This window comes from Pseudorasbora parva, unplaced genomic scaffold (genome assembly GCF_024679245.1).
Source record: "Pseudorasbora parva isolate DD20220531a unplaced genomic scaffold, ASM2467924v1 scaffold_31, whole genome shotgun sequence".
Lineage (NCBI taxonomy): Eukaryota > Metazoa > Chordata > Actinopteri > Cypriniformes > Gobionidae > Pseudorasbora > Pseudorasbora parva.
Window position 1 is genome coordinate 859925 of NW_027125103.1, and position 10779 is coordinate 870703.

Consider the following 10779-nt stretch of genomic DNA (forward strand, 5'->3'; position numbering starts at 1 on the left):
CTTGTGAAATAAATATACATTTGAGGACTGAAGTATGTTTATTTTGCAGCAGGTGAGTAGCAAACATGACACTGACTATTTTGAGTGGCTTCTACATTACTTTGTTTGTCTAACTCAAGCAACTTTTAAATCAGGACTCTACTGTCAAACGGTAACGCTACTGTACAAACAACATATTTACACGGTACCCAGTTCAGTTCGTGATTCAAAGTTAAGAAGCTATCATTGTCAAATCATTGCCATGACAGATGGTATAGATGTGTTAGCGGTGCAGTGAAACAGCCAATCAGAGCAGAACTCTGCATTAATATTCACGGCCCTTCCAAATAAGGCGAAAACAGAGCATTAGATCCTAGGGAGAATTTCTAGGGTTGTAAATGGACCTGTAAAACCGGATCTGGACAAGCTGACCTTAAATAAGCCACATACCCTCTATTTAGATATCAGGACAATTTGAAATATTGTTTCAAATCATTCTAGGGCAACTTTAAACCATGTAATCATGCATAAATCTTTAGACAATTTGAGTGCACACGAGGCAACAAAGACTGATTGTATAAAATCAACTTTATTTGAGTCATGTCTTGCAGCCAGTACCGAGTCAAATCATGGACAGGGTGACGTGTAGGTGGTCTCAAACGCGTCACCTGAAAGAGGAACATGAAGTGAGCTTGATCAATTTCAGTGAGTTCAGCCAGAGCAAAGCACGATTAGGATGAAAGCGTACTTGGCTGATAGTAGTCATAAATGTTGATGACTGCTGGCTTGAGATTTTTCACTGCAAGAACCTGGTTCAGCCGAAGAGTGTAGCTCATGGGGACTCCTTGGGGAACCTACGAGACCGAAAGGATGAACAGTATTCGAAGATGGCAGCTAGTGAATATACCCAGTGTACAAGGTCTCACCTCTTTCAGATACACTAGGACATGATCATCATCTGCGTCAACACGCTCCACTAGCGGAGCAAACGACTGGGGTGGAGATCCAAGCTGAGGGGAAAACCATAGTTTACAGACAGACAATTATATTTGAAGGAGCTTCTAGCATCTTGGGACTAAATCATCTTGAACACAAACCGGTGACGTATCTGCGGTGAAGCCTGACAGGAGCTTAATGTCCACGATAACCATGTTAGTGCTTGCTTTTACACCGTTGTATCTGAATGGGTAATGGGGGAAATTAGTAGTTTAGTCAACCGGATCACCACAGCTCCCTTTTGCAAGAGTCAAACAAGAGCTGGTTTCAGGAAACCAAGCCAAAGCCATCCTCACTTCACTATGAAGTTCAACTTGAGATTGGCTCCCAGCCGTTGGCAGTCTCCCTTAACCGCCGCTTCAACACTCAGTGTCCTGGTGACTTTAACGGGTGTTGGGATGTTGTAGAAACATGCAATCTATAGTACATTACATTTACATTTACATTTACATTGATGCATTTAGCAGACGCTTTTATCCAAAGCGACTTACAACTCAGGAGAACAGGAAGCGATCCGTCAAGAAGAGGCAACGAAACACAAAAAGTGCCCTAAATACTAAGATTTGTACACGGCTCAGAGTAGCAAAGACCAGAAAAGGAAAGAAGAAAGGAGAAATAGAGGGGGAAATATTTTTTTTTTTTTTTTTTTTTACGTACGGAGAGATTTTTAATAAACTGGGTTTGCACAAGACACAGGAGGTGAAGATACAGACCTGCACGGATCCTGAGGCTTTAACACTATATTTGCCAGGAAAGTTCTTCAGCGGTTTCTCCTGATACAGCAGCCTGTTGTCCCGATTCACGGTTAAACTATAAGAGTCTCCTCCTACCACAGAGGACTGTACAGTAACGGTGCTGGAGCTGTCCAAACTAAACACTTGAGCAGCATACACGGACAGGGCATGAAGAGCCACCACTGTGTCCTGAAAACAAGCACCAGATTAACCTGTTAACCTGAATCACAACTTTTAAAAAAAATCCTAGGAAATGCATACTCAGACTGAAACAAATACAGTTGGTGAATCCTTTGCACTAAAAGCATAATTATGGTCTCATTTGAAAGCAGACACCTGGCAGTTTACTGTACAGTCAAAATGATAATATTTTTTATAATCAAAAAAATCTATAATAAGCTTCAAAATTTTGTAAAGTTATTAGAAATTTATTTGTATGAAATATCTTTATGAAAATAAAATTGAAGTTGGCCTTGGAGGAATCTAGAAATGCACTACAGCTAAAGCCACAAGTCTGACCATGTTATACTGTATTTCAGATCTGAAGATGATAAGTCTAAAACTCGGAATGTTATTAAACGTTTTACAAGATCGTTTCATGTGATTTTATTTTGAGATATCTCTAAAATATCAACTGATGTTTATTGCCATGTCTTCTCAGCTTTCATTCAGTATATTGCCTCTATTGTTTTGAGGTGCAAACTGCCCCATTCAGTTTGTCTCCCCGGCACACATTCACACTTCTGCGGACTGGTTGTGGCTCTAATTATTATTCTTTTGTCTGCATTATAATTACTAACGACTCTCTATTCAAACTGTTCTATTCAAACCTCATTTCTAAATCAAACCTCTTACTTTACCCCCACTGAGACTCTATCGAATGCATTTCGTCCAAATAAGCATTTCAGTAGTTTTACATTTAGAAAATGTTCATAAAAATTAAGTATTTACTCAGTGGCAGGTGCATCTAGGGCAAGCGATTTTTTTTACGATTAAATTTATACGATTAAAATCATGTTTTATTCAAAACTTAATAATAATAATAATAATAATAATAATAGATTTTATTTATAATGCACTTTTCATTCCGAAGAATCTCAAAGTGCAACAAAGGGGGGGGGGGGGGGGGTTTGAATAACAAGTAAAAATATAGAATACTACAAACAATCAACCAACACAGAAAACAGAACAGAAACAGAGCTGATGGTGAACAGAAACAGAGCTGATGGTGAACAGAAACAGAGCTGATGGTGGACAGAAAACAGCTGATGGTGGAAGTCTCTGTTAGCTCCGCAGCACACTGTTAGCTCCGCAGCACACTGTGGTCCACTCCATGTTTCAGATTTCTCCCAGCGGCAGTGTCCCGATGACATCGCCGAGGCACGACAGCTGAAGACCAGATGATGGGTCTTCTTCATGATGATTCAAACGATGGGGATCGCTGCAGCACCATGCAGGAGGCAGAACATTCCTCCGGGCACTTCTGTGGACACACCGGGGCCGGCGCAGATGTCCAAGCCGCTCCACGGTCGCAATGCAGGACGGAACAGCGGCGCAGCCGAGAAGCAGAACATCCCAACATCATGCCGGACGCCGACGACGAGAGCCCGGATGACGCTAGCCCGGTGCAAACTTCAGCCACCATGCAGCCCAAGCCCAAGGGAGACCACCAGTGAGCACCAGTGGCGAGAAACATCAAATGTCCTCCAAACCAGAAACCAACCGCAGCAATTCAAACGTAAACATTAGAGAAGCGGTTGAAAACGGCGAAACGACGAACAACGACCTCTCAACGACCTCTCAGTGGCTGCCAGCAATCAGCAACAGTCCCAATTGTAGCTCTGACTGTTAGACTAGTCACAAACATAAGGACATAAAATAAAATGTAAATCTAATAGTACATTAACATGATTTGTTGTGGGTGGAGAAGCGGCGAACAGACAACGCCAGCGTCCTCTCCCCCACGTTGCCTAGCAACCTTGCTTCAAAACTTGCTTCATATCACTTTATAATTTATAAGTCGAGTGTTTTATATAACAATATGTGATCTCATGTAACTTCGGGTCAAAAAATCTGACAGAAAATATACAATGCTAAAAGCTATGTGGAATAGCATTGCATTATAAATATAATCTATTATGAAACCACCCAACATGGCATAAAGAACACAGACCAACCATATATTGCCGCGATTGTGTGTTTATTGTCTTAAAACGTGTCTATCATGTCACTGTGGTACAGAGTTCCCTGTTGCATGAAACAGCCATCTGAACGCTGCTTGCTGTTTAACCAATCCTTTGCACTCTGCAGGACATTTGGATCAATGAAGATGAATTGCCCCGCTAGACCAAAAGACCTCAGGACAAAGGCAGTCAACCTGGCCGTGAAGAAGGTGGTGACAAACTGAACTTAAACCGAAAGTGCCATAACAGCTCATACACTCACAACAGTAGAACAGGAAGCAGCTCACCATGTATTGGATTTGTCATGACCAAAGGTGCTGTATGAACCATCCTCGTGTCTGTAGTTCAGTTGTCCTTGATATCCGGATTAGGTCAAAAGCCACATGTAAATTGGTCAGGCAGTTCGACAGTCTGATAGTCTAAGGGGAAGAGCAGGACTAAACCTTCTTGTCATTTAGGCTCCTAGACATTTAAAGTGGATTGGTCATCCATACCAATTCGAAGGTAGCCTGTGGCGGTTTCTCGAATGGCTGCGGTGAGTTGGCCCGTGACCTTCAGGTACAGCAGGACGTAAATATTGGGAGCAAGAATGATCATATTCTGTTCTCCACAGCCAGAAGGCATCTGTAACAACTCATCTAGATTCTTCAGTGCACGACCCATTATATCCCCTACAAGGGAATAAGCATAAAGCCCACATCAGAAACAACGTTATTCAGCCAAACATAATGCGTCACTTTCTACTCCATGAAATGCTTTACCAAGGACTGAAACGGAGCATCTGGCTGATCCCTCAGTTACATTTCTCGGAAGTGTCACAGTCATGTCTTCAGAAAGAACGCTTCGTGTAGACCGAACAAAGGATCAGCGTTGAACATTAGGCTAATGTTTGGCTGAACAGGGATAAATCATTGAGTGCAAACAAACCCTTTGGACAGAGTAACCAGCTCTGTGTGTTTGTCCTTTCAACTCCTTCAGGCTATAAAAAGCAATAAAACATCACATCAGTAAAGCAGAACGAGTTCCAATGTCAAACTCCTGAAGGCCGTTTTACACTTACCAGGACAAGTAGACTTTGAGTGACAACGTCAACGCGTCCTCTTGACGGCACGGTCACGGCCTCAGTGCCACATCGAGTGCGGGATGGCTCAGCTGAAGCGTTGACCGTCACATTGACCGTTCCTGTGGTGACAGACAGGAAGTGAGCAACACCGCTTCAAATTTAGAAAATGCCGGTACAAAACTGACCGAGAACAGGAGCTGAGAGAACCCATTTGAAGGTCTTTCTCCCATTGGCACAAAGACAGGATGAGTACGGATCAGGATGTTCTGTAAGAGTGAAGTTTGTGGATGAAGCTGGAGTCACTTTAACCTGCCAATGAAACGGAGCACATGAAGCAAAGATGGGACCTTCTCTATACATATCCATTATATAAAAGGTAAATAAACCATGACAGACCATGATACACTTGGACAGATAGCTGAAGACCGTGGCCTTCAGATCAAAAGACGGACTATGGAGTATGGCAGGGAGAGCTCCAGGAAGAAGGGCTGGAAGACTGTCAGCAGAGCGGGAGGAGCCAGACCGAAACCTATTGAGGACAGGCAGAACGCATCAGTCTCCCATGTGGTGATGGTGTCAGGAACAGCGAGGGGAACTTGTGTGGATCCAGTGGCTCTGAAGGACAGCAGAAGAGCAACAAAGGGGAATTCGTGAGTTTACTAATACGTACTTCAGAAGGAACAAGATCCTTCACTAACCCCACTTGAGCAAGCTGCCAGAACCAGGTTTCTGGAAAGTAAGTCCTGATGGTCACATCAGAAGAGGAAGCGTCGCCTCCAGCACTTGCTTGTAATAAAAAAACAACGATTAACCACTGAAAGGGACAAGCAATTTCACACACTCTTGGTATATTAGAATATTTATTCTGCAGACTATGCGAATATATCACAAAGAACGAGGAATAAGCTCCAATAACTGAAGGCAAGTTCACCAGGTCATTGAGATTCTCACTAAAATAACCTATGTCTGGAAAGCGAGAATACAGCCGGCACGGAGGGGCTCGTACAGCAAAATTTGTTGCGATCTTCATTCCCAGGCTCTGTAATAGTAACGAGTCAAAACAATAGTCGTTGACTTGAGTCTTATTCAGTGACTACATGGCTATGAATGTTTTCTACCTTGAATGCTGTGTAGGCTTGATTTGTAGCCTCAACGGGGTGGAAAACCAAAACATGGTTCATCCTCAACACTGTACGGGTAACCTGATAGTGAGCGCACTGGGAGCAAGTCAAACACCTGGGACCATGAAACAATTGCTTTCTGTAAAAATATTGCACTAAAGGCCTTTTGGCATGTTATGTTCAGAGTTTATAATGTAAGGCGTTACAGCGCAAGGTACAACACTGCTGTAATCATAACAGCCCTATAATAGCTAGGTTTGTCAGCACTACTCAAATTCTAAAGCTGAACCTGAATGTCAAGCAAGCTCAAGGATTTAAAGAGCAACTGCACATGGATACCATTTCAGCACTCAGGCGTCTTCCTGGCTCCAAGATCCGGACGCTCTGATCTACAGCACTAAGGCCACACAGAGATCCTGCTTGAGCAGAGACCGTCAGAACATTTCCCTCAGCAGTAAAAGCTGTAGCAGGAGAGAACCGTAGAGACACCTGGAACAAGGATCAATGCTCTGTAGGGCATGTCACCATTCCCCACATAAAGCCAAAATATCCTAGCGCACATCATACCTGGTTTTGGAAACATCTTTCCGTCTCAAAAGACACCGTAGCTGCAACTACATTCTCACTGGGCAGAACGCAGTAGACCAGAATCTGCACTGCTGGAGCCATAGCGACACTGACAGACAGTTGGAACGACACCGAGCCACTCGTGACAGTATTAGAAGCGCTTGCTCTGACTCTCTGAAATCCATGAAGGACAATCACTCCTCTGGAGAGGACCTGACAGAAGACAATACAAGATGCTGAACAAACAGACCAGCACACAAATTAAATGTCCACTCACCATATAGACGATATCAGCGCTGTAGTCGCCAGTCTCTCCAAAAAAAGAATACTTCACGGTCACTGGAAACACAGCACCACATTTGAGCGGCTGCTCGAGTGTCACTATAGTCAGTTGAACAACCCTCGTATCTGTAGTGAAGTATGGGGATTTGTAACCATAACCATCCACTGGAGTCACACTCACCTGCGGAAACAGTGAATGGAATTGGTTTCTTGCAAGGGTGAGTGGTCTACAGTCACAAAATATAAAGAGCAAATCGTACCACCAGATTGAGATCAGCTTTTGGAAGATTAGCAGTGTTGAGGGAGATCGTGGCCAGTCCGTTCTGGTTTGTGGTCAGATTCAGCAGCAGTTTGTTTGGCCAGCTGGTACCATCCAGGAGATACACAGCTTTACTTGCAATTGGGGTCCCATCGAAACGAGACACGGATATCTGGTACAAATGACCAAGGTTAGGAAGGGGAACCAATTTAAAGGCTTCTGCAACCAGGGAGACATTTACCTTTCCATTATTTGTTAATCCAGGTTCAAAATAATCTTGGAGGTCCACAAACGTGACCTTGCCAACTTCAAATGTAATGGACACCATTGCAGATTTTGACATCACTACATCTGGGAAGGAAGAAAAAAATAAAAATAAAAAATAAAGTCAACTCCCTCCATACACAGCCATTGGTTCAGATCAGCCAATAGCTCACCTGTTCCCTCCTCAGTGACGGTCACATTTACAAGTAGTGTGACTTGCATATAATTTTCAAGCGTAGTGCCAAAAAACACTGATGTGTCGACAACAAGGACAGCACAGACTGTAGCATTCATCTGGTAGCAGAACAAAGGAGGTCAAATTTAAGACAAGCAGAAGAAAACCCTCCATTCTAAGGCAGGAGTCAAACCTGTGCAGTTTTATTCAGGCAACGGCGGGTAACGCCAGGCACCGCAACATATGAAAATGGCTCACGGCACACTTCCACCAGCACTTGACCAGGTACAGGTTGGCCATACGTGTATCTGGGAAACGTCACAAGTAACATCAAAAATTGACCATCCGCAAGATAAGAAAATACAAGCCTTACTCACTTGGCACAAGCCTCAACTTTCAGTCCCACAGCGGCAACGCTGTACGTCTGTGGGGTGTTTGCGGTAACATCAAACTTGGGCAAAACTAAAGCAGGAAACAAACTTGCCCAGATTAGGAGCCCAGATCTGTCGTTGAACTGCTGCTGTACATTATAGGAACAACGACTTACCATATTTTTTCACCACAAAAACATGGGAGATCATTCTGTCACCAATAAAAGCCTTTATTGTATACATCCCTATCTGAGCCTCTGGGTTTAACTTGTGAGAAAGCTGCAAGATCCACCCCGTTGAGGAAACGTTTGTCCACTGGCCAATCCGGTTATTATGATTGTCCTATGAAAACAACTAACAGATCAGAGGAAAAACTACAAACAAAAAAGACACCCATTCAAGAAAAACATCAGCTCCATTCAAAGACTTGCACTGGAGCAAATTCTTACCTCCACTGCCACCAGATTGTACTGAAAGACAACTCCATGTGTAAATGGATTCTCTACAACTCTAATATTCAACCATGGGTCATGCACTGCTCACCCGTTTGTCCTGGATTGTAGATGGGTTTGTCTGTTTGGATGAAGGTCAAAGGCAGGTAACGTCTGAACATGACTTTCCTCTCTTTGGTCACTCTGAAGACACTCCCTTGAACTTCCACCTTCAGCTTCTGCACAGATTCTCCAACTAGTCGAGGAGCCTGCAGAGAAACTCAGTTAACACACAACAAACCAGACAAGGGAGAGAAAAAAAAGAAAGAAAAAAAACCCCTGACGTCTCATGACAACAGACCTGGAAACGTACTCGGTAACTTTCGTAACCTCGGTTCCCTGAGAGAGAGGAGCTTTATGGTCGCGGTCTGGAGTGGCTCGAAGGGGGGACCCTTCATAGCGTCTAAAACCACCGCGAGGTCCCAAATAGGGACCGAAGGAGGGCGAGGGGGGTTCAATCTCCTAGCCCCTTTAATAAAACGTACAATGAGCTCACTTTTCCCTAGTGAATGTCCCGCGATCTGAGCGTGGTTAGCTGCTATGGCGGCGACGTAAACTTTGAGCGTGGAGGGGGAACGACCCGCGTCCAGTAGCTCTTGGAGAAAAGCGAGCTCTTCTGCTGTTTCACATGAGCGTGCGTCGATATTTCGGACGGCACACCAGTTAGAAAACTCCGACCACTTCAGAGTATAGAGCCGCCTAGTCGCGGGGGCTCTAGCTTCCGCAATAGTGTTCATAACTCTGTCAGAGAGGTTTCCCAGTTGATGGGCCATATGTGGAGGGCCCATAGTTCGGGACTGGGATGCCAGATCTTCCCCTTCGCCTGCGTGAGGAGGTCTTTCCTCAGCGGAATGGGCCATGGGGCTGTGTCTGACAGCTGGATCAGATCGGAGCACCGTGGATGCTGTCTCCCTGATTTTCTTGATGGTTTGCGGCAGCATCGCGATCGGGGGGAAAGCATATAGCGGGAGACTGGGCCAGACATGGGCCAGGGCGTCCCTGCATTTGGAGAAAAATATTGGGCAGTGAGTGTTGTCTTCTGAGGCGAAGAGATCCACCTTCGCTCTGCCGAAGGTGTTCCAAGTTAAGAGAACCGTTTGCGGGTGAAGAGACCATTCCCCTGGGGGAATGGGTCCCCTGGATAACATATCCGGACCCAGATTCAGAATACCTGGCACGTGAGCCGCCCTCAGGGAGCTCAGGTTGTGCTCTGCCCATAAAAGGAGATGCTTCGCCATGTGGTGAAGAGAATGTGATCGCAGGCCGCCCTGGCGATTTATATACGCTACCACCGACATGTTGTCTGTACGAACCAAGACGTGGTGGTTCTTTATATGTGGAAGGAAGGCTCTCAGCGATAAGGCGACCGCTTTCATCTCTAGACAGTTTATGTGCAGCCGTTTCTCTGTTTCTGTCCACAGGCCAGAGATCGGCTTGCCCTCGTGTAGGGCTCTCCACCCTCGAGTGGAGGCATCTGTCGAGACCACTTTCAACTTCGTAACCGTGCCCATAAGCACGCCCCTCCGATACCACTCTGTCCCCGTCCAAGGAGCCAAAGCTTTGACAACGCTGTGGTTCACTTTGACGGGAAGACGGCCCCACCCTAGTGAAAAAGAAGTATACTAAGTATACTTGCGGCCGACTCATTTTCAGTATATTTGAAGTGTGTTAATGACTAGTTAACTTGAAGTGAGCTATTTTGACACAACTAATTTTGTACTAAGTATATTTAAGTTGTAATTAAATTGTGTTAAAGCACAACTTTAAGTGTATTTAGTATACTTTTGTGTGCTAAATTGGAACAACTTTAAGTATACTTAGTACACTTTAAGCATAATGACTAATTACATGCTTTAGTGATATTAAATGTGCTTTATTTGTATTATAAGTATATTTTATTTGTGTTAAGTATATTTTATTTGTATTATAAGTATACTTTATTCGTGTTATAGTACACTTTATTTGTATTATAAGTACACTTTGTGTTGTAGCATAATTTATTTGTGTTTTAATAAATTACAAATTAATTACCAGTATATTCAGAACACACAAGCAATGTACTATGAATATAATATATATTTTATTTACCATGACTCATTCAAATGACTAAAAATATACACTTTGTAGTCCATAACAATACAATGTGTTATTACTTAGCTATACATTGTACAAAATACTTTGAATTACATAATGTCACACAATACAGTATTTTAAATGTGCTACATTACATTTTAATGAATTTCTTACTGACTTACTTTCTCAATGTTGAATGCATTTGTTTTCAAGGACATTAC

At 43.6% G+C, this 10779-nt stretch overlaps 2 protein-coding genes across 2 annotated transcripts; both read right to left on the reverse strand.

Moving 5' to 3' along the window:
• Positions 1 to 583: 583 nt before the first annotated feature.
• LOC137065774 (alpha-2-macroglobulin-like) lies at positions 584 to 9996 on the reverse strand. Its single transcript, XM_067437303.1, has 18 exons — positions 9657 to 9996; positions 8611 to 8705; positions 8538 to 8567; positions 8171 to 8336; positions 8001 to 8085; positions 7817 to 7931; positions 7622 to 7742; positions 7186 to 7535; positions 6921 to 7106; positions 6644 to 6856; positions 6427 to 6565; positions 4445 to 4563; positions 1689 to 1898; positions 1272 to 1393; positions 1077 to 1158; positions 906 to 989; positions 728 to 833; positions 584 to 647 (listed from the first exon to the last, which is right to left on the reverse strand). The coding sequence occupies exons 1-18, from the start codon at positions 9994 to 9996 to the stop codon at positions 607 to 609; spliced, it is 2604 nt and encodes an 867-aa protein (XP_067293404.1). The 3' UTR covers positions 584 to 606.
• Positions 3893 to 5545, reverse strand: LOC137065794 (alpha-2-macroglobulin-like). The gene is made up of 6 exons (XM_067437321.1): positions 5352 to 5545; positions 5141 to 5264; positions 4953 to 5074; positions 4654 to 4871; positions 4180 to 4563; positions 3893 to 4086 (listed from the first exon to the last, which is right to left on the reverse strand). The coding sequence occupies exons 1-4, from the start codon at positions 5352 to 5354 to the stop codon at positions 4770 to 4772; spliced, it is 351 nt and encodes a 116-aa protein (XP_067293422.1). The 5' UTR covers positions 5355 to 5545; the 3' UTR covers positions 3893 to 4086; positions 4180 to 4563; positions 4654 to 4769.
• Positions 9997 to 10779: the final 783 nt, after the last annotated feature.